Genomic DNA, 24,334 nt, shown 5'->3' on the forward strand with positions numbered 1-24,334 from the left:
GGGCAGGAAAAGTTCCATTTTATGCTATCTGTGATCCAGTTAACTGTATTTTCCTGAATTGAAATGAGTCTAATGAAGCAAACTTTGAGATCCTGAAAAAACTATTAGTGCCTTAGGCTTTATAAATAAAATCTCATTGAATATCCAGCAAGCCAATAAAGCTCCAATCCCTGAGTTTAAATCTGCGCTATTGAATAAGTCATCCTTGCCCGGCCAGGTGTGGCTCAGCAGTTGAGCATCAACCTAGGATCCAGTGGATCGGGGTTCGATTCCCTGTCAGGGCACATGCCCAGGTTGCAGGCTAGGCAGCCAATCAATGACTCTCTCATCATTGATGTTTCTCTCTCTCTCTCCCCCTCCTTTCCTCTCTCTGAAATCAATAAAGATGTTTAAAAAAAAAAAAAAAAGTCATCGTTGCAGGTTACTTAACCCCTCTGAGATTCTGGCACAAGAAAAACATTCAACAAATGCTAATTTCTTACTTTCTTGCCTCCTCTGCCACCACCTCCTACTTCCCTTCCAAATGGTCTCCAGGTCTACTGCCAGAACATATTTAGTTGGTGAAACAGGCTAAACTGAGTATCAGGGCAGCTTACTCATGAGGAGAAGCCCTAAGAATAGGAGTCAGTGGGACATGTGGAAAAGAAGAAAGGCCACTCCTGATTTCATAAAAATTTTGGAAGTTATCGAAGCCTAGTTGCCCCTCAGCACACGAATCCCTTCCACAGTAGCTCTGCCTGGTAGTCATTTGGCTTTGGCTTCAAATCTAAACTCTCACTACTTTCCATTCTTGGAGACAGTGTGTGACAAGGGCCAGGAGGGAGTGTTGAGGAGGGTGTAAAAATTTTCACAATGTATACTGATTTCACAGGTTTTTTTGCAAATTGGTATGTTGGGGCCTTGTAGGCCTACAAAAGGAAAGAGGACCATAAGCACCCTCAGTGAGCATCTCCATAGTGAGAGAGTGTTCTTGGTTCCTGCTTGCTTAAGTTTATTCTCGTTTATTCTTTTGCAGGTGTGTATCCTCTATTTGGACGAAATGCTTCCAACCTCTCAGGAGCTGCCTTGCGAGTTCATGTGGTTCTTTCCCCTTTCTCCCCACACCCTGGGCCTACTCATGAGCTGGACTCCATGGACTGCAGCAGCCACAGTGAGTCTGAGCAACACCCCAGAAGGAACGATGAGATCCAACTCTCTCTACCACCTAGCCACCAGAAGCCTCCTGCCTGCACCCAGGTTCCCTGCAACAGCACCACAGCTGAAGCCTGCCCAGCCCAGGAGGGCCCTGCTGAGTTGGATGGAACTTTTGCAGTCAGTATCCTCGTAGAAAGAGCAATGCACTTGAGCTTAAAAGGTATGCTCTGCTCATTTATCCTGAAACATGTATCTGACTCCTTAGGCTGTGGTCATATCTTCACAGATCTTTTAAATCATGGCAGGATCTGCAAGAACTGTTAACTATCTTGATCAATAATTATTATATTTTTCAAGCCTAAAGGCTTAAGCAACATGAAAGCCTTTCTAAACATAAGATGACTTTGTCAGTTACCCTAATTTTGCATATCATAAATTTCCCAGTCCAGAAATATGAGTATCAGCTTTGATACTTCTCTTTTCCTTAGTCACCAGCAAATTATAAGGTCCATTAAATTGTTCTCTCTTAAATTTCTCTTAGATCTCTTCCTTCTTTTCCATTGCTACTAACTAAGGCCTTCACTGTACACCTAGGGCCAAGAGTTTTTAACACTGGATTCATAAAACCCCCAAGGGAGCCAAGTATAAAAATCAGGATTGGTGAACTTGGATAGGAAAATAATTACATCATACTTTTATTAACCTCTAACTCAGGGATTTTCAACTGGTGTGCTGCAAGAATTTTTTTTTTAATAAACAAAGATAATTTTTTAATTAAATTTATTGGGGTGGTGTTGGTTAATAGGATCATATAGGTTTCGAGTGTACATTTCTATGATACATGGACTGTATGTTGCATTGTGTGTCCACCACCCAAAGTCAAATCATCTTCCATCACCAAATATTTGTTTACCCCACCCATGCCTGCTACCTCCTTCCCAGACAGTATATTGTGTGTGTGTGTGACTTTGCCCAAGTTATTGTTTCTCTCTGTATTTTGAATTTTTCATGTGTAAATAGCTGAGATTAACAGGTCTGAGCTGTGTGATGGCTTTGAGAGCCAGAAATCATAGCCTTATGAGTCCAGAGGTTTCAATACACATCTTTTGGCTTGGCTCCTATCATCTCTCTGTTGACCCCTCTTAGTTTGTGCTGTGTTGAAACAGCAACAAAACTCATGCTCATACTAACTGTTGTTTATCTTTCATTTCTTTCCATACACACGACCAACAGACATCACTCCCAGCATTGTAAGCTTCTATAATGACATCTCCATATAATCATCCTCATAATCTTTCTATATTAGAGACCTTGAAATGTTTTATCTCAGGACAAAGTCTTCTCCAAGTACAGTCTTGCTTTGCAGTATTAGAGATACAGAGATGTATTATGAGTAACAAAATAGGGACAAAATTTTTACTTTTTTACTGTCCCACCAAAACAGCCTATTTTTGACAAGTTGATATAAAAAATGAATTTTTAAAATAGAAAAGTCAGTAGATGAATGAGTTTAAAGAAAGTACATAAAAGCTTTGATGTTTGCAATAGTTATTTTGGTTTTTTGTTACTGTATCAAAATAAAATTTAGTATACAAAAATATGGTTCATATCCCATTTTCAGGGTAGTCCCCATATTACAAAAAGTGAAATATACTTATAACTTTTCAATTAGATAATGAGTTGCATTTTTAAGATATAACTTTGTGCCCTGTCTGGTATGGCTCATTTGGTTGGAGTGTCATCCCATACACGGAAAGGTCTCAGGTTCAACTCCCGGTCAGGGCACATACCTGAGTTGCAGGTTCAGTCCCCAGGTGGCACGCATATGGGAGGCAACCAATTAATGTTTCTCTCTCACATTAATGTATCTCTCTTTCCCTCCCTCCCTCCCTCTCCCTTCCTCTCTCTAAAATCAGAGAGCATGCCCTCGGGTAAGGATTGGGACAAAAAGATAGAACCTTGCAAGGTAATTTGACAATTTATTGAGCATCTCCTGATGACAAGTTCTATTCTAATTTTTGTACATTAATTATCTCATTTAATCCTTACCACAAGTGGGGTTATGGTAGTATATACCCATTTTATAAGTGAGGAAATTAAAGCTCAAAAAGGTGATATAGCCCTGGCCAGTGTGCTCAGTGGTTAGAGCGCCAGCCCACACAGAGGAGTCAGGGGTTCAATTCCTGGTCAAGGGCAGGTGCCTGGGTTGCAGGTTTGATCCCCAGCCGGTGGGGGCCTGTGTGGGAGGCAACCAATCGATGTGTCTTTCTCATATCAATATTTCTCTTTCACTCTCTCCCCCTCTCTCCCTCCCTTCCATTCTCTCTAAAAATCTGTGGAAAAAATATCCTCAGGTGAGGATTAACAACAAAAAAGGTGTTGTAAGTTACATGGTTAATCAACTCTGCAAATCCAGTTAGCCTGGATCTGAAACCCATGTTCTTTCCTTTATAACATCCTGCCTCTCAGGTACAAGATATAGCTGGGTTTGCCAGTTAGTCCTATCTACAATGTTTACTGGTCAGTTGAGCCCATGGTGGGCATGTACCACACGTCCAGTCCTGTACTTACATCGCAAGAATGTTAGTTCAGTTCAGCAAGTAGTAAATCTGTGCGGAAACAGTGCCAGGTACAGAGAGTGCAGAGCAAATGACGTATCGTTTCTGTCTCCCAAGAGTCGATAGCCCAATTAAGGACATTAGTAAATACACAGGTAATGGATGATATATGAAGCAAAATGCTCTGTGAGCCAAAGGGTAATACAACTTAGTGTTTACAGAGTTTAGAAACAGAGAAATCAGATATGGCTAAGAAATCAAAATTTTTAGATTGAATAAGATTTCAGAAAGGTGTGAATGAAATTCCAAATCAATATTTCAGCTTGAACAAAGGTATTGAAGTAAGAAAGTGTATATTCTGGGTTTGCTTAGAGAGGACATGGAGGATCTGATAGCAATTTATTCTCTTTGACTGGAGCTCAAGGTCATGCAAGGGAGTGATAGGATCTCATGAAGAGATAATAAGAAAATTGCGGAGCAGTAGTAAAGGCTCGACTAAGACTAATTAGTGACTTTTTTCCAGTTTGGCTTCCTTTCCCTTCTACCATAACAAACAACAAATGATTCCCTGGGCCTTAGCTCGTTCACCTTTCTAAGCCTGGGTTCTTTTCTCTCTTCCCAGCTACAAAACTCTACCTACTCCACTGGTGTTCCTGCTCTTCTCCTCATTCACCAGCCCTCTGTTTTTTTTTAATTGATTTTAGAGAGGAAGGGAGAGAGAAAAAAATCGATTTGTTGTTCCACTTGGTTATGCATTCATTGGTTGATTTTTGTATGTGCTCTGACCAGGCATCAAACCCACAACCTTAGCATATTGGGATGATGCTCTAACCAACTGAGCTACCTGGCCAGGGCCTAGGCCCTCTTTTTCCTTTACTGTACTGTCAGACTCCGGCCTTAGGGTCTTTGGACTGATGTTCCTCTGCCTGGAGTATTTTTCACTTCCTGGCATGTCTTTACTGAAATCACTTTGTCTCAGTGAGGCCTTCCTTAGCCACATATCTAAAATTGCAGCCCCTCCTCAACATTTTTTATCCCTCTTTCCTGCTTTATTTTTATCTGCAGCCTTGAGTGGTATATTTTGTTTATTTTCTGCCTTTCCTAGAAGAATGTAAGTCCTGCAGAGATGGGGTTTTTTATTTGCTTTTTTAAAAATTTACTGCTCATGCACCTTTCTAAAAATCAATAAAAACATTTTTTCAATTTACTACTGAATTCCCAGTACCTCGAGCTGTAGCTGATGCATGATAAGTGGTAAATATTTGTTTAATGAAGAAATGGATGAATCCGAGGCCCTGCACAAGTGTTTCTTCTCCTTAGTACCTTCTCTGATTTCCTTTGTTACCTCTCCTGCAAGAAAGTTGCTTATGGGGAATTTAACAGAGGGTAAATCAAAAAAGATTTTTTATTAAGTTTCTACTGTGTCCAATACAGGATATAGGATCATGGCCTCTTAGAAAGTTTCTGTCACCTTTTCTCCGTTCTTACTGCCCATCTTGCTTGTCCAGGCTTCAGAAACTTTTTGCTAATGCCCATTTTCTCTCATATTACCGAGCCTTTGACTATTCTGTTTCCTCTTCCTAGAATGTCTTTTCCTCTCTAATTCAGCAAATATGCTCTTCATCCTTCAAGAGTTGACTAAAGTGACTGCAACACTTGGAAGCCTGGCCACCTCTATTAGCAGAAAACCTCCCTCTGAGTTGTCAACACTTCCCCATACCACCCCCACACACTGTTCACATCCTTCATATCATTTACTGCTCTATACTGAAAATGTCCGTGTCTCTCCACTAGGCTATCTGTTCCTTGGGGACAAGGACTATTTCTGTATTCCAGCACCTTGATCTTCACGATGTAGCTAAGCAAACGTAATGTCCTCTTATTTGTGAATATGATACTTAACACCTCTCTCATTTCTGGCATGAGTTACAAAATGTAAGTCATTTGTTATTTGGCCTCTTTCTGTTTAGCCAGGTCAGAGTAAGCATCAGAGTGGACATCTGACTTTCAGAGGCCTCTCTTGTATCCTGATTCCCACCCGTGCAGTGATAAGCCCATGTAGTCCTTCCCCCCACAAACATTTATGTATCAGTCAGGCACTGTGCTGAACCCTGAGAATAGAGCCCTGCCTATGATCTCTCTGAAATGTGCCATCTAAATTATGATATGATAGAAAGAGCTCTGGAATGGGAATCAGAAGATGGGGTTCTCGCCCTAGCTGAGCCATTAACTTGGTTACTTTGGGCAAAGCCATTTCCCTTTTCCTCAACTGTAAAATGTTATCATCGTATAAGATCATTGCTAAGATTGTCTTCAGAGTACAGCAGAACCTAGAAGTCATGCCTCTCAGAATTGCAATTGGTCCTCTCTGCTGATCTCTCTCAGAACTTTCCTGAGCAGATGTTGCTGTCCTCTGCTGGTACACACTACAAGCAGACAAGGTAGTTCCTCTCCTCTAACCCTGGCAACCATCTGTAGACAAAGGGCAGTGGGAGTCTTCAGACCTTTAATAAGGGGCTTGGGCCTACTCTGCATTCAAGGAGCTCTCAGTCTAATAAGGGAAACACAGACACACAGATTATTATAGACTACTGTGGGAACTTCAAGTATAGAGACAGATTATCTTTCCCTAGCTGTGAAGATTTATGACATTTCATTGGAAGAAATCAGTTGAGAAGCTTGAAATCTAAGGAAATTTGTGGGAGGTGAGGTATGAAAGCTTTGTCAGGGAGAGTCTAGTTATAGGAAACAACTTACTCCAGACATTTTAAACAGTAAGGAGTTTAATATAGAATATTAAAGTACTTCAAGTCATTGGAAGAGCTAGAAGAGTGGGCTTTAGGCTAAGCTTAACCACTAGATCTTTTAAGTTCAGAATAGTATGCCAAAACTCATCATCACTGTTACCATAGAGCCCCTGGGCACCCAGGGACCAAACCCTGGAGCAAAAAATTCAGTGTCACCCTGGCTAGTAGAAAAAGCAGAAGGAAAAGGAAGATGTCTTCTGCCTCACATCTGCCTTCCAAATCTGTTGTAATGGCATCTAATTGTAAGAAGCCAATTTTTATCCATACTCTAGCTGCAAAAGAGTCTGGGAAATGTAGTTACCACCCTTTCAGTCTTTACAGTAAAGGAATACAATACAGTAAAAGTAGGTGGGGGGTGGATGCTGAGCGTGTCAGTCCACAAATACTGTTCAATTTCACTAAAATAAAACTTTTAGGAAGATAGCTCACTAGATAAAGGTACTATTGGTGCCATTCTAGACATTTTATATTTTTAATGATGGATACTGTATTATTGATTTCCATTAACTATTCTTTGCTTACTACCATTTTATTAGAATCTTTTTTCCTGCTCTTTCAAGAATATGCTTGTAAACTGGTTTTGCCATGTTGTAAGCCAGTGGTGGTTTGTTTTATTTTGTTCCCCACATAGTTCTTCTCTGTATCTTTAGTGACTTTCTATTCTAAAGCTTTTCGTCCTCCAGGTTCAGCCTTTCTCCAGATTCTGCTTTGTTGGAGACCCTTACACATGCCTCGGCTCCCTCCTGCCTCGCAGACACCACCAGATCTCACTTCTAAAGCTAGCATTCCTCCTCCTCCTTGTCAGTTCTCTTTCCCAAGTCCTCCTTACAAAATCTCCACCCCCTTTTCCCTCCTTATCACCCATTTTCTTTCATTATTACTTATCCCTGTAAGACAGTCTAAAAATAATGCTATCTGGTCTGGTTGTGTGCTCTGAGGTTAGAAGTCACGAGATTAAATAACATGATAGGTCAATTTTTTTACCAAGAGTTGGGGGGAAATTGTTTTCAGTTTAAACAAATAGGGCTATATTATAGAAGATAATATAAAATCCTCATTAATTTTTAGATTAAATGCAAGCCTGCTAATAGAAGTCATGCTTATTAGTTGCTCTTTAAAGGCAGCAGAAACCCCAGCACTTTATAGATTTTAGTGTTTACTTTTCTCTGCATTATTGTTACTTGGGTGGAAAAGTTTGAAAAGAATTGGTTCACTCTAATGGAAATTCTTTTGGTTGAGGAAAATAACATCAAAACAAAGTTACAGATACTTCTGTTTCCCTAAAAGAAAGCTAAAGTTGGAGAAATCTAATTGGGGGTATAAAGCTCAGTGATTCTGCCTAGAGAGTTGAGAGGCTTCTGAGAGTAGATGGTGATAGAACCTGTATTTTAATGGCTACTTATTAAATGTTACCCTGCTGGTGAAGGAGAGTGAAATCAGCAGTTCCTGACCATGGCTTGTTCATCAGATTGCTTTCTGTCACAGGATAGCCTGAGGTCTTTGGAAGAGTAGTCACTGAAAGGAGCAACCCGATAGGAAAGGAGCAGGGTGGTGCCTCTGAGATTAACTTCACCTATAAAATGAAGTGCGAGTGTGGATTTAGAGAAACCTTGAACTGGACAGGTAGAAAGAAGACAAATTGCTTATCCCGGCTGGCATGGCTCAGTGGTTGAGCATCGGCCTATGAACCAGGAGGTCATGGCTTAATTCCAGGTCAGGGCACATGCCTGGGTTGCGGGCTCTATCCCTAGTAAGGGGCATGCAGGAGGCAGCCGGCCCATCAGTCACTCTCTCTCATCATTGATCTTTCTATCTCTTTCTCCCTCCCTCCCTCTGAAATCAATAAAAACCTATTTTGGAAAAAAAGAAGACAAATTGCTTAGAATCCACATATAGAATTTGTACCTCTGGATCACATAAGTAATGCTTAAGGCATAATTATTTTCTTATTCTTTTCTCTTTTCTTCTCTTTCCTGCATCTGTAATCCTGAGATTCATAGCATTTTAAAGCTAAGAAGGAGCTTGTGGAATACATAGAGCCTATGTTATATAGAGTTGCTATTATTTCACATTGTCAAAAAAAACTTTGTACTATGATAGAAATGTTCTGTATCTTTACTGTCCAGTATGGTAGCCATTAGTAACATGTGGCTATTGAGCAGTCATGTGGCTATTGAGCAGTTGAAACGTGTCTAGTGCGACTAAGGAATTTAATTTAATTTTCATTAATTTAAATAGCCACATGTGGCTAGTGGCTCAGTTAGACTAGTATCATTAGCCATTTTCATTTTGCATTGTTTTAAGAGAATAAATGACTGAGTCTCCCACGTTGGAAACCTGATCTTACAAAAATTAATACCAGCATAGTATTCAGTGTTTTACATTTGTTAACTCTGTAGTGGAGGCAATATGGTTGATGGCTGGGAGCTTGGACCTTAGAGCCTGAATGCTTGAGTTCTACTGTTTAATAAATGTGTGACCACTTAATAAATGTTTACTCTCTCTGTACCCGTTTTTTCATCTGTCTAATGAGAATAATAATAATACCTACTACTCACAGGGTTGTTGTAAAGATTAAAGGAGTTAGTACATATACATGTATAAGAGCAGTACCTGGCACATAGTAAGTGATATACTATAAGAGCTACCTACTATTTTTATTTATTTTTAACATCTTAGGAGGTGTAAGTATCATATGCCCTAATTGAGGAAGCTGTGGCCTAGATAGGCCTTGTTCAAGATCACACAGATTATATGTATGGCAGAGCTAATAATTGATCATCTGACTCTTAAGCCTAGGACTTTTTGCAGTTCTATCTTTTGCCTCTCAATCCAGTATTTTCCACCATCCCATGAAGTACTAGGAGGTGGGAGAAGTCATTTTTTGTCTGGGAATATTTATGAACTAAGTCTTGATAGGACAGTTTTAGTATCAGAAAGGGCACTGACAACATTTCAGATATAAGGAATAGCTTCAAGCAAAGACCCAAAGGTAGGGCTGGAATGGTCCCGCTTGTACCTGCATAATGGGACACTTCCAACACATTCATTCTGGTACCTAAAGTACAGTTACTCCACTCTGTTCTATTTCAGGGAGCCCCTTGACAGAGCGGAAAGTATCAATTCCCAGTTGCTGTGTATCCTTTGCAACAGCTGATGAGCCATCTCCTGTGTACACCCCAGTGGTTAAAAACACAGATTCCCCCATCTGGAATTTTCAACATCAATCAAGGTTTGTATTTTATGATGTTCCATTAACCTCTAGAATCTGGTTTTGTTCCAAGAGGCAGACTCAGAGGGAGGAATGTTACAGACACAATAATATTGAGTACACCTGGAAAATGTTTTCTTATCAAGCAATTATTTAATCCTGGTGCTTTTAAATTCACAGCTAGCAAAAGGTGAAGCAATTAAGAAGTACAAATTGGTAGTTATAAAGTAGTCAGGAGGATGTAAAGTATAGCATAGGGAATATAGTCAATAATATTGTAATAACTATGTATGGTGTCAGGTGGGTACTTGAAATATCAAGAGCGATCACTTTGTAAAGTCTGATTTTCTAATCACTATGCTATACACCTGAAACTAATATAAAATAATATTGAATGTAAACTTCAATTGAAAAATAAAATTTTAGAAAAGAAAAAGTGGGGGGGAAATTCACAGCTAGCAGTAGTTTAAAAGTTTTGTCATGGTGTTTTTTAACTCTGCTCAGTACAGCTCAAAAATTATTCAGTGAAGATCAGATTTATCTTTCATTCCCAGTGCCTAGAACAAAAGCAGGGCATTTAAGATGATTAAGATAAATTTTTAAATTACATAGAGTGGCATATGCTGCCCTCAGTTCCATATTCTTAGAAGATGAGAGCTAGAAGTTCAGGGAAGTCTTCTTAAATAAGACAAAAGGTAAGTATGTATATGTTATCTAGATAAAGAAGGCAGAGAGAGCTAATCTCAGAAGAGGCTGTGGATTGTACATCCTTGGGAAAGTTTTCTGGTGCAGTGGGAAAAGGCTGAGCTTTGGAACTAGTGAGACTTGGCCTCCAAGCCAATCTCTGTTATTTACTGACTGTGTGAATGAGTTACATAACATCTTTGAGCCTCAGATTTCTCATCTGTAAAATGGGATAAATGGCAGGGTTATTGTGAGGTCCAAATTAGATGACATTTAGGAAAATTACCTCATGGTCCATATTAGGTACACAACAGATCTCCTGTGAAAGTCTCAAAAAATCAGAGGCTAAGTCCTGTCAGTCATGTTAACAGTTGTAGAGACTGTGGCTCAGGGAAGTTACATAATCTGTAGGTGGCAGAGGTAAGATTAGAAGAAAAAAATTAATAATGGTACTGTTTATCATTTCTTCACCACAAAATTGTTGCATCTGATCCTCCTAGCAACCTGTAGGTAGATAATATTATCCCATTTAACAGATAAGAATACCAGAGCTCCAAGAAAACCAGGCTCAGGGTCACTCAGGTGACAGTAGTAGAACTGGACTTCAAAGGTAAGTATTTTGACCCCCAGCTAGAATTCAAAACTCTGACATGGCGTTTGTTTCACTTCAGCACAGTGCGTCTCTTTCAATTCCCTAGTCATATCTGGGGAAGAAAATTAAATCTCTTGATTTGTCTTGGTTCTCCATCTTGCTCACCTGGAGCTGTGGTACTGGTTTGAAACTCTCCAAGTCTTTGTACTTTAAAACTGTGTAATTCATGTCATGTAAAATATATTAAAGATGCCAAGTGAATTTCACATCAACTCCTTTGTCTAGTATGAAAGTTGGGCACCTTCTTATTCTGGTGCCTTACCTCTGCACAGAGTGGCTTTGGAGTCAGGCAAAGTAGGGTTCAAATCCCAGCTCTGCCACTTGCAGTTTTTTGTGTCACCTTGAACAGATCACTTCACCTCTCTGAGCCCAGCTTCTTCATCTATAAAATGGGAATAATAATGCCCATGTCCTAGGTTTTTGTGCAGATTACATGTATATAAAACACTTGGCACTATGCCTGGCCCAAAGAAGGCACACAATAAATATTCTTTTTTCCCCTCCTTTCCCTTATCACCATTCCCCCACTCCCATGGTACAAGAACTATTCTTACCTGCTGCAGTGAAACTGTTCATTACATGTTGAGGGGCTCCCTTTCCACACTCGCTCCCTTGTCTTGAGAAACAGTTTGAGTGTGAGGGGGAAACTGTTGTATCAGGGGAGCCTGTTTTCAAGTCTTGGCAAGTTACTTCACCTCTCTGAGTTTCCATCTCCTCTTTTTAACTGTGAAAATAAAAATGTATCCTAGAAGATGACAATGAAGGTAAAATGAAAGTGTTAGGAAAGTGCATTGCAAACTATAAGATATTCTTCAAATCTAAGCTTTGTACTACAGAAGTATCCTACGCAGTTCATTTATCGTGTTTGTTTTTCTTAATAGGCTATCAAAAGAGATTCTTTTGGACCCACAACAAACTCTGGTCTTCAAAGTTTGGCATAAAGGAGGTATGAACTCTATTCTATGAACTCTGGTTGTAAAAATGGGCTCACACACAATTGTCAGTTTGCTAATCCTTTACTTTTTTTAACCAAATGAAACAGTGGCAATAGTGGTGCTAAGTACACACATATGTGTTAGAGGGAATCCCACAGAATGCCACTGGAATTTAAATCCTTAGAAAGCAGATAATTTTGTTTGATTATATGGGCAGTGCAGAAATCCCAGTACATTTGAGTCTTTCCAGTTGTATCTCAGCTATCGTAATGTACATCGTGCCATACACAAGTGATTTCTACCCCTTGTGGGTGATGTTGTACCTTCTGTTAACTCTGGCTTATTAACCAAGATCCTAGCATTTTCAGGCAGTAGAGTCTGACAGCTTGTCCTTCTTTGTTTTAAGAACTTTCCCAGGACAGGGGTGCTGACATCATGGTCCTTGAACCTAGTTTTACTCAGCTACCACTTATTAAGAGGCATAATACAACAGCATTAAGAGCACAGACTTTGAAGCCACACTCTTTAAATTTAAATACCAGTTCTGCCCCTTACAAAGTAATATTACCTTGGGTGAATGACTTGACTTTTGCTTCAATTTCCTTTCTATAAAATAAGGATGATAATGGTACCTACCTCATAGGGTCTGGGGAGAATTAATGAATGCCTGATTCTTAGTAAACACTATTTCAGTTTTTATTAGCAAATGACAGTATGCTAAGAGCTTTACAAACATCTCTAATCCTGCAAGGTAAAAATATAGTTAGTTCAATTTTATAGATGTGAAAGCTGAGGCCCAAGGAAGTTTAGTGGCTTAACTAAGGTTATATACCTATTAATTGATGGAGCCAGGATTTGAACCCAGTTTTGACTGGCCATGTAGCCTTCACCATTTGTACTTTACCACGCCGGTAAGATTGGATGACTCAGAAAAATAAGGGGATGAGGACATCCAACTATTTCCCAACTCCTATACTTAGAAAACTTTATCGCACTAAATCCCTCCTCTAAATCTAGTTGCTTTAAGATTTCTGCTAGGGCCTAGTTTTCAAACCTTCAGTTGTCTTGAGTCAGCCACAGCATCACAGTTTTTGTTTGCTAGTGGTAAGTTTTTAGATCTAACCCCAAAGCCTAATAAAGACCTGAAAGTAGTCAGGGTATACATAATGGAAATCGACTTACCTCTCTCTCCTCCTATGCTCCTGTTTGGAAGTGATGCTGTGAATCTGGTTTTGATTCCTCCCATGCCACTTCCTCGGATTCACTTAGTTCCCCACCCCTGCCCAACCTCATAAATGCAGCAGGAGCTGATCATAAATAGGTTTTCTCTGAATCAACACTAGGAATCCTGCTTCATTAAGTTAGTCTCCACACTCCAGTCTTGCTTTCTATTCTTCTTTCTAAAGTATTCCAGAGATTATAAAGCAGACCAGGGTTCACCTTAATTCAGTACTTAATTTATCAAGAAAAAAGAATAAGCCTTTGATTTTATACAGACCTGGATTCAAATCTTGGCTCTGCTGTTTTCAACTGTGTGGCCTGAAATAGATCAGTTTACCTCTTTGAGCCTTTGTTTCCTTATTTATAAAATTAGGATAATGATACCTGCACTACAAGGTTTTTGTAAGAATTAGACATAATGTATATAAAGTATATGGCACATTATTGGTGCTTAATAAATGGAGCTATTTTTATTTCTGCTATGTGTCAGGTACTGTGCTAGGGCTATTGGGTATAGAGAAGACTAAAATATATTCCCTACCTTCCAGGAGCCCTAGAGAGTCCTGTGGGACTCTGTTGTAAATGGAGATGAGGAAAGTGCCTAGACCAAACTGACCACTACCCTTCTAGCTCTGTCTCTCAGTGCCTGAGTTCCTACTCTGTGCCAGGCACTATGCTAAGTGCTAGGGACACAAAGGTAAAATAAGACAGATACAGCCTCTGTCCTCTTGGAGCTTACAGTCTAACAGTATAGAATGCTTAGGCAAATACAGGGCTCTCTGGAAGGGCACATCTGTCTTAGACTTAGGATATCAGAGAAGGCTTCCTAGAGCGTATACACCTCAGCTGAGAAAAGAAGGGGCAGGACATATTATAGTCAGAGGGAACAGCAAATCCAAAATCCTGGAGTAGAGAAAGAGTATGAGGGAAGTAGAATTACAAAGGTGGAGTGGTGGGTTGTCCTGCTAAATCTGATGTTAAATTTAACTCTTCAAAGCCATTGCTTTTCTCAGTGATTGACTTAGCCATATTTCTCAAGTATGTTTAGGATGTAGTGCTCTCATGTTAGGCAGAACCCTCAAAGTGGGGTTACCTAGACCTAACATTAGAATGTATCAAGAACGGGTTACATCTCTGAAACCAAATAAAGCACGACTGGTTTTCTTTGTAAAGTTACAACAAATCTTTGGCGCGCGGATTAATGGCTTTAGCCATCATTCTTCGTCCCCAGTAGGTAAGCATTATCTACTCTGGGGACCACAACCTCACACATTCCTAGAGTCTAAGACTGTTCAAGTTGTAGGGAATCTTAAATTGAGTTCAGTACTTCTCATTATATATCTGAGATTTGAGGTTCAGGAAGTTAGAGTAATGTGTTTTCAAGTCAAAGCCACAGTCAGATTTGCTGTTGTGACACACTGCTTTTTCATCCCAGTCTGTTGGCCAGTTCACTCACACTCAGTGGATATTTATCAAGATCCTCATAATGTGGGAAGCTGTTATGCTAGGTATGGAAAGTGTGGAGAACATAGAGGGAGTAATACCTGCTCTCAGCTTTTAAGTAGGTCCCAGTGTAAAGAAGAGCAAGCTATGTAAACAAATGTTAGCATGTGATGAGTTCCGTGTCCCCAGCAGTGTGCACAAGGAACTGGGAAACTCATGGCCACTCCTCTTGAAAATGTGTATTCCTTGATTTATTTAGCAATTTGAAAACTGAGAATTGGTCCATGTTTCATAGATTGAGCCTTTGATATTCACTGTAGAGGTGGAGCCTATACAAAATAGGAACTTACAGTGGGGCGGAGGCCTGTTTGTCCCCAGCTACTTTCATCTCAGAGATGAGGAACAAGAAACAATGAGTCTGAGAACAAAGGTCATTGCATGGTAGCTCTTGCAGCCAAGAAGAGGGTCTTCTCAGTCATTAAGGGCCCCTAGGAGCCAGAGCCCAAGCTCATTTTGTTTGCTGTACCGGTTTTCCAGGGGATTGTCTTTCTTTTGTCATTTGTGTCACTTTTGCTTTTAATTAAATATGTTCTAGAAAATTTTGAAAATACAGATAAGCAGCCCTGGCTGGCTGGCTCGGTTGGTTAGAGCATTGTCACATGCACCAAAAGGTTGTGGGTTCAATTCCCGATCGGGGATCGTGCAGGAGGCAGCTGATCTATGTTTTTCACATCGATGTTTCTCTCTCTTCCTCTCTCTCTCTCTCTCCCCGCCCTTCTCTCTAAAAAGCAATAACCATATCCTCGGGTGAGGATATTTTTTAAAAAGAAAGAAAATACAGATAAGCATAAATGGGAAAATGCAAGTAAATCCCTCATAATTCCAAGGGTGATGGTCTTTCACATGCTTTCTTCCAAGACCCAGTTCCTTGAGGAAAATCACTGAGACATGATAACCTAGGGAAAAGAACAAGGGTTTCTTATGTTTAAAGGTGTTCTCCAGTTGTCTATATCAAGAAGACAAGTCTCAACCTTGCCAGCTTTTCCTTGCCATACAAAAAGGGAATTAATTCATAATAGTGAAAGCAGGCTGTGGTTGCCAGTCTCTCTCATCCTCATTATCTGTCTTTTGAGTTGATTTTGGAATCACTAAAGCTCCCAGTCCCCTGAATCAGTTTCTTGGTGTGCAGCGTCTCATTCAATGGCAGGACATGCCCAGCCACACTGCCCAGTGCTTCTCTTTTCCCCACAGATGAGGAGAGGGTGATTGGCTTTGCCTCGGTGGACCTGTCCCCACTTCTCTCTGGCTTCCAGTTTGTCTGTGGCTGGTACAACATCACAGACTTCAGTGGAGAGTGCCAGGGGCAGGTAAAAGTTGCTGTCTCCCCTTTGGAGAGTTTGATGCACTTCAAAGAAGAAAGGCAAGCAAGACGTGGGGTGGAGACCCCAGCATCGCTGGTATGTATCCTGGTTCACATCCTTAACCAGTAAGGGTTCTACTGCGCAAAACCTACAAGAAGGTTCTTTACATATGTTTGGTACTTTCCAGCTTATAGAACAAATTATATATTTGTGTTTATAATAACCTTATGACCTTTTAGAGGTGTTAAAGATGTTCTGGAATTACATACTGATGATGAATGCACAACTCTGAATATACTAAGAACCACTGAACTGAACACTTTCAAAGGGTGAATTTTATAATACATAATTATATCTCAAATTTTAAATAAAATAAGTTGCAGTGTGGAATCTGAAATCATACTGGTTGAACTTTTTTAAAAGTCTTAACATTAGCCCTGGCCAGTTTGGCTCAGTAGTTAGAGCATCAGCCCACAGACTGAGGGGTCCCAGGTTTGATTCCTGGTCAGGGGCAAGTACCTGGGTTGCAAGTTCTCCGCACCTGGGTCACCCATGCAGGAGGCAACCAATTGATATGTCTCTCTCACATCGGCGTCTCTTTCTGTCTCCCTCCTTTCCCCTCCCTCCATTCTACTCTCTCTCTAAAAAAATGGGAAAAAAATATCCCTCGGCGAGGATTAACCAAAAAAACAAACAAACAAGAAAACTTCTTAAAATCATTGATCTATCATAAAAAAAATTAAAAGTGAAAGACTAGGAAGGAGGGGAATTGATGATAGTAAGTATAGGAAACTCTTTCAGGGAGTTTAACTGTAAAGGAAAGGACGATTTTCCAAACTGTCCCAGATAGAGGAGCTCTATCAACATAAAGATTGTGGTTTATTCATCTCTCTATCATGTGTCTAGCCCAGGATCTGATAGAATGGGCATCAGCAGATACTGAATGAATTAACAAGAAAATGACAGTTAAATAGTCCCTATATAGTAAGGTCTTTTCTTCACATCAACGTTGGTAGTCATCAGATAAGAAATATCACAACCAGATTATCCTCACATGTAAATGTAAAATGTCTAGCCAGGAGTTCACAAACTAGCTGGAGGAACAAGATCATATAGATAAAGCAACTAAAAAGTGATCTGATAATATAGCCTGTAAAATGGGCATAATAGTACCTACCTCATAAGATTATTGTGAAGTTTAAATGAGAAAATGCATATAAATTGCTTAGTACAGTGCTCAAAATATAGAAAACAGTAAATTATATTTATACACATAATAAATTTTACAAATTTATTTACATTACCTTGTTCCAAAAGGATTCATGGTCACAAATGTACCATTTTTTTATTGCTTCTACAGTTCCCAATATACCATCCCTTTTCCTTCCCTGTCTCTGATGTGTACACTGCATTCCCCAGCTGCAATGCAAGACAGACTCCAGAACAACTTGTTCACACCTCTTCAAAAGAGCTTGGTTTCTCTTCTCCTGGGAGGTGAGTGATTTCTTGATGATGGGAAGAAGTGGAGTCAAAGAGTAGAAGTGTGGGAACTGGCTTATCATTTCTCTACTAGAGGAAGAAACTAGAGACAGGGAAAGAGCTTCAGTGACCTTCTGTCACAACACCTGGGAACCCCAAGATCCTATGAAAACAAAGTTTTTATAATATAGGACCTATAACTTTTACCGCTATCAAAAGGATAGCTTCAGGCAAGGGACACATTTCTCTTTTCCTCAGAGGCCTTTGACCTTCATCGTAAAATCAGTTATCAGCTGTGTGCAAAAAATATCGTAATCTTTCTCCTCCCAAACAATGTGCCAGGTTATTTTGTAAAAAGCAACTGGCCCATCCTTTTCACCCAAGCCAACCGTGGCTGTGCATATGGGCATTGGGGCTAGAGCATATTCCATCCTGTCAAAGGGCAGGGTCTAAGAATAAGATTGCTTCTCCCCGCCCTGCCCTTCCCCGCCATTCCCTTCCAGGCCCTAGTATCATTTGGCATCCTTCTGCCTGCCCCAGCCTTTCCCATATCTTTCTCTGTACCTCAGAGAGAAGGCAAGGGATCTTCCACTGCAGCAGCCACTCCAACAGCAGCAGTTACGGAGTAGACCTTTTATTCCAAGAAAGATACTCTAATAGTGCTTTGCCACTCAAAGGCCCACTACAGGGCTATGTAGCCCTCTGCCTGCTCACTACATGAAGACAGCCTCTGTGCTCTGCATAAAGGGAGCCCATATGTCTGTCAAATCCTTGATCCCAGGTTTAGATAATTTCTGGTTTGTTTTTATTGAATTTATTGGGGTGACATTGGTTAATAAAATTATATAGGTTTCAGGTATACAGTTCTATAATACATTATCTGTTTATGGTATTGTGCATTCACCACCCCAAGTCAAGTCTGCTATGTTTTTATTTTATAGGTGTTACTTTGACCATAGCCAATCCATGAGATGTATGGGTAGAATGAGGGTACTGGTACAAGAATAGAAATGCAGATCAGTAGTGAGGCCGCTAAGTAATTGTAAAAGCTACAAGTTTAGTGGTTTGCTTTTTGTCCACACAAAAATGTTTCTATTCCCACTTCAAAGGCTATATCAAAGGACATATTCTAGTTTAGCTAGACATCCGAGGCTAGTCAAATTGTGGTATACTCATACAATGGAATGCTACTTAAAAATAAAAAGAGCTGGGCGGGGCGTGGCTCAGCAGTTGAGTGTCGACCTAGGATGCAGGCGGTCGGGGTTCGATTCCCAGTCAGGGCACATGCCCGGGTTGCGGGCTCGATCCCCAGTGCGGGGCGTGCAGGAGGCAGCCGATCAATGACTCATCATTGATGTTTCTATCTCTCTCTCTCCCTCTCCTTTCCTCTCTCTGAAATCAATAAAGATTTTTTTTTTTTTTTAAAGTTTAAAAAAAAATAAAAAGAAAGGCAATGTTGGTACACAACAAAATGAATCAAAATAGTTGGAGAGAAGCTAGACAACAAAGAGTACATTTTATATTATTTCATTTACATAAAATTCTAGGAAATACATTCTAATCTATAGTAACAAAGCAAATTAGTAGTTGCCTTCAGAAAAAGTAGAATGAATGGAGCTAGAAGGAGGGAGGAGTTACTAAGGATAGGAGGAAACTTTCAGAGGTGATAGATATGTTTATTATCTTGGTGTGGTAGTGAATTCCTTAATTGTACACATATATCAAAACTCACTATGTTCTATATTTTAAATACATGAAGTGTATTATATACCAGCTATACCTTAGTAAAGCAGCGGTTCTCAAATATTTCCACTTCAGAACTCCTTTATACTTAAATTATTGATGACCTCAAAGTGGTTTGTTTATATAGGTTATATCTATCAATTTTTTACCATAATAGAAATTTAAACTGAGAAACTTTAAAAACATAATGTGCAGAATCAGTCATGTCTATAAATCAGCTATGAATAATACAAAATGAGATAGAAAAAACAATTTCATTTACAATAGCGTCAAAAAGGATAAAGTACTTAATAAATTTAACCAAAAGAGTACAAAACTTATTCTCTGAAAACTACAGGACATTGTTAAAAAAAATTAAAGAAGGTCTAAATAAATGGAAAGACATCCCATGTTCATGATTGGAAGACTAATATTGTCAAGATGGCAGTACTGCCCAAACTGACCTGCAAATTCAACACATTCTGCCACAATTCCTGCTGGATTCCCTATGGAAATGGGCAAGCTAGTCATAAAATTCACATGGAAATTCAAGGAACACAATAGGCAAAACAGTCTTAAAATAGAACAAAGTTCCTGATTTCAGAACAAAGCTACAGTAAACAACACAGTGTGGTACTGGTGTAAAGACAGAAATATAGACCAACGGAATAGAATTAACAATCCAGAAGTAAACCCAGCTGCTAAGAATGCCAAGATGTTAAAGATGGCAAGATGTTGTAATGAGGAAAGAATAGTCTTTTCAATAAATGGTATTGAGCAACGGGATATCCACATGCAAAAGATTGAAGTTGGACCCCCTTCCTCACACTACATACAAAAATTAACTCCAAATGGATCATATATATAATTGTAAGAACTAAAACTATAACATTCTTAGAAGAAAACATAGTAAATTTTTATGACTTCGGATTAGGCAATGATTCCTTGGATATGGCAACAAAGGAAAAAATTAATTCATCAAAATTTTAAAATTTAGTGCTATAGCCCGATGGTGTCGTTCAGCGGCTGAGCATCAACCCATGAACCAAGAGGTCACTGGTTCAATTCCTGGTCAGGGCACATGCCCAGGTTGCAGGCTTGATCCCCAGTAGGGGGCGGGCAAGAGGCAGCCAATTGATGTTTCTGTCTCATTGATGTTTCGCTCTCTCTATCCCCCTCCCTTCCTCTCGTTCTAAAAAAAAATCAAAAGCATATTTTTTAAAAAAATAAAATAAAAAATGAAATTTAGTGCTATAAATGATACCATCAAGAAAGTAAGAATACAGTCCAGCCCACAGAATGAAAGAAAATACTTACAAAGTATAGATCTGATAAGGGGCTTATATCCAGAATATGTATGTAAAGAATTCTTACAACTCAATAATAAAAGTAAATAATTCAATTAGCCTGGCCAGTGTGGCTCAGCGGTTGAGCATTGACCTATGATCCAGGAGATCCTGGTTCAATTCCCGGTCAGGGCTCATACCCGGGTTGCAGGCTTGATCCCCAGTAGGGAGTTTGCAGGAGGCAGCCAATCAATGACTCATCATTGAATTTCTATTTCTCTCTCTCTTTCCCTCTCCCTTCCTCTCTCTGAAATCAATAAAGACGTATTAAAAAAAAATGAGCATATTAGCCCTAGCCTGTTTGGCTCTGGTTAGAGCGTCAGCCCACAGACCAAAGGGTCCCAGGTTCAATTCCAGCCAAGGGCACATACCTAGGTTGCAGACTCAATCCCTGCCCTGGACAGGGCTTGTGCAGGAGGCAACCAATCGATGTGTCACTCTCACATCAATATTTCTCTCTCTCATTCTCTCTCTCTCTCTCCCCCCTCCCACTTCTACTCTTTCAGAAAAGCAATGGAAAAAAATATCTTCAGGTGAGGATTAAAAAAAAAAAGGACATATTATCTGAAGAGACATATCTCCAAAGAAGGTATACAAACAAAAATGGCCAATAAGCACACGAAAAGATGCTTGACATCATTAGCCATGAGGGTAATGTAAATGAAACCGTAATGAGATACCACTTTACACCCCAAAGACAAAATATCACAAGTGTTGTGGAGTATGTGGAAAAATTGGAACCCTCATACATGGCTGGTGGGATTTTAAAATGTTATAGCTGCTTTGGAAAACAGTGTGGCAGTTCCTTAAAAGGTTAAACGTAGAGTAAACCATATGATTCAGTACCTTCACTCCTAGGTATGTATACCCAAAAGAAATGAAAACATGTTCACAAAAAACGTGTACATGAATGTTTGTAGTAGCATTATTCCTAATAACCAAAAAGTAGGTACAACCCAAATGTTCATGAACCAATGAGTACATAAACAAAATGTGATATATCTATAAAGCAGAAAATTGTTCGGCCATGAAAAGGAATGAAGTACTGATACACGCTGCAACGTGGATGAAGCTTGATAACATGCTAAATGGAAGAAGCCAGTCACAAAAGACCACATACTATATGAGTCCATTTATAGCCAAATTAGTCATATATATGGAGACAGAAAATAGATTAGCAGTTGCCTATGGCTTGGGTGAGGGTTGGCAAGAGAGGAGGAAATGTAGAGTGATTATGAATAGGTATGGGGTTTCTTTTTAGGGTAATGAAAATATTCTAAAATTGATTGTGATGATGGTTGCACAACTCTGTGAATATACAAAAAACAATTGAATTATAGGCCCTGACCGGGTGGCTCAGTTGTTTAGAGCATCGTCCCATATGCCAAAAGGCTGCGGGTTTCATTCCTGGTCAGGGCACATACCTGGGTTGCAGGTTCAATCCCCAGTCGGGGCGAGTATGAGAGGCAGTCAATCAGTGTTTCTCGATGTTTCCCTCCCCCTCCCCCTCCCCCTCCCCCTCTCCCTCTCCCGTCTCTAAAAAATCAATAAAAACATATCCTCAAGTGAGGATTAAAAAAAAGTAATGATTGAAAAAAAGTAAGGGGGTGAATTGTATATGTGCATTATATCGCAATGAATCTGCTATTTTAAAAGATTATTTTTAAAATAATAATAAAAATAAAAAGATTATTGCAGGCATCAAGTTCTTGAATACCCTACTAAGGAATTTGAAATTTGTTTTAGAGATTAAAAAGAAAAGCCAAAACTAGAAAGGAGTGATGATGATTAACTAGGATAGTACATGTTGAATGCTTAGATCCTTGTTTGGCATTGTAATAAGGACTCCATATATGTTCTCATTATTTCAGATCTGGGTTTTTTAAAAATCACTCAGGCTATAATGTGGAAAATTTATTCAAGGGGAATGGGTAATACCAAAGGTAAAATTATTTAAGAGATTGTTGCAATTCAAGCAGGAGTTGATGAAGCCAGAACTGTGGTAGTGGGATGGATTTGCAATACCATTCCAGGAAGATGATTTGTTTATTGTCATACTAGGAATTTTCTCATTGGTTGGAAATTTATTTTGCCCCCATTTATTCCTGACAGAAGCGGTGCCACAAGAAGCCAGGCATCACGGCATGAAGAGCACGTGCAGAACATCCGCCGATTTCATGAGTCTCTGCAGCAAGGAGAGGCAGTCTTGCCGAGTGGTGACAAACTCACCACACCACCCTTATCCTCCCATACTTCCATTCTCACTTCTCTCAGGTGAGGCCCTCTGCTAAGAATAGACACAGGAAACTACAGTGGAGCATAGGTGGATGGGCAATGGCAACCTGCAATACAGTTTTTCCATCAGCTGCCACCACTCTGGGAGGTTTAATAGGGGTTTTCATGCATATTAGTGTCAAATTGGACTCTGGAGGCTCACAGGATTCCTCATAGGTGCATCTGTCTCATCTGGGCCTTTTATTCTTTCACGAAGCTCTAGTATTGGTGCACCGTAAATACAGGAACTTTAGATTATTCACCAAACTTAATGATAACTACCTTCACATCTACACAGCCTCTCATCTACTTTACAATTTACAAAGCCTCATTCTGCCCACCATTTTTATCCTTACAACCAGTTCATTCTTCCAGACCTGCATAGGTCTTGTTAATGCTTCCCTATCTCTTTCTTAGTTTAGCCAGAGAAGCACTGTGAGAATTGAAAGGGCCATTATAGTTCATCCGAATCAGCCCTTGTATTATCTAATAAGCAGTGCGGTGCAGTGAAAAGAACTTGTCCTCGGAGTCAGATAAACTTGACTTCCAATCCTGGCTCTGCCATTCCCAGTGGAAGAGGTAGCCATGTTGCCAGATAATTATAATGTTGTGTGATAAGAGTTGCAGGTTTCCTGGCCAAAGGTAGATGGAGGAATGAGTAATAGCCTAGAGTGGTCACAGAAAGAGTTAAAGAAGTCACATTTGAACTGGTCTTTGAAGGAATGGTCACCAAATGTGAGGGACATTCTTTGCAAAAAAAAAAAAAACCATGCTAAGGCCCAGAGGCATAAAATAGCAAGTCAAGTGTGAAGTACCAGCATTGCTATCATTGCAGTTAGAACAAAACTGAGCACAAGATAGAAGGAGCAAGATGAGTTCTGTAGGGGTCAGATCTTAAAGGCCCTTGACTGAATGTCAGCTAAGGTTTTGGACTTTTAAAGTGGTGATTCTCAACTGGAAAGTGATGGAGAGGGGAGGAAGAGAGTGCATAAAGTTTGAGGAAAAGTATATTTAAAAGATTTTATATTTGGTTTCATAAAGCAAGCTCAGAAAAGATTGGCAAAACCTTTTTGATTGTTGGAGCATGAGTTAAAAAGGATTGAGCAGTCATGCTATAGACTGGGAAACTGCTCAAACTTATATTACAAGGCAGTAGTAATATGTTCAGATTCTCAGTTGGAGACTGGAGGCTATTTAAGTAAAACCACCCATGGTGTGACTGTTTTATTAGGTCATTCACATAACATATTTTAGGACCTACTGAGAAAACAGAAAAAGAAACTGTCCTTTACCCTAGAGCAGTTTCTGTTAACCTCAGCACTGCTGACATTTGGGCCAGATATTTTGCTGTGGGGCATGTCCTATGATAGTTAGCAGGATCCCTGGACTCTGTCCACCAGACACCAGTAGCACCCCTCTCCCAGTTGTGACAACCAAAAATGTCTCCACACATTGCCAAATGTCTTCTTGGGGTCAAAATTGCCAGGCTAAAAACCACTGTCCTAGA

General features: G+C 39.8%; 1 protein-coding gene across 3 annotated transcripts in view; it reads left to right on the forward strand.

Annotated features, from left to right (window-relative positions):
* C2CD3 (C2 domain containing 3 centriole elongation regulator) overlaps positions 1–24,334 on the forward strand; it is a 112,369-nt gene that overhangs the window by 63,214 nt on the left and 24,821 nt on the right. For 2 of the 3 annotated variants that reach the window (XM_016208464.2, XM_016208467.2), the window contains exons 24-30: positions 1,016–1,354; positions 9,593–9,731; positions 11,928–11,992; positions 15,897–16,102; positions 17,367–17,500; positions 21,060–21,086; positions 22,666–22,827. In XM_016208464.2, the coding sequence (XP_016063950.2) occupies positions 1,016–1,354; positions 9,593–9,731; positions 11,928–11,992; positions 15,897–16,102; positions 17,367–17,500; positions 21,060–21,086; positions 22,666–22,827 (1,072 nt within the window). The remainder of the gene's footprint in view (positions 1–1,015; positions 1,355–9,592; positions 9,732–11,927; positions 11,993–15,896; positions 16,103–17,366; positions 17,501–21,059; positions 21,087–22,665; positions 22,828–24,334) is intronic. The other variant, XM_016208465.2, reaches the window with a different exon arrangement.

This window comes from Miniopterus natalensis, chromosome 11 (genome assembly GCF_054644295.1).
Source record: "Miniopterus natalensis isolate mMinNat1 chromosome 11, mMinNat1.hap1, whole genome shotgun sequence".
NCBI classification, from domain to species: Eukaryota; Metazoa; Chordata; class Mammalia; order Chiroptera; family Miniopteridae; genus Miniopterus; species Miniopterus natalensis.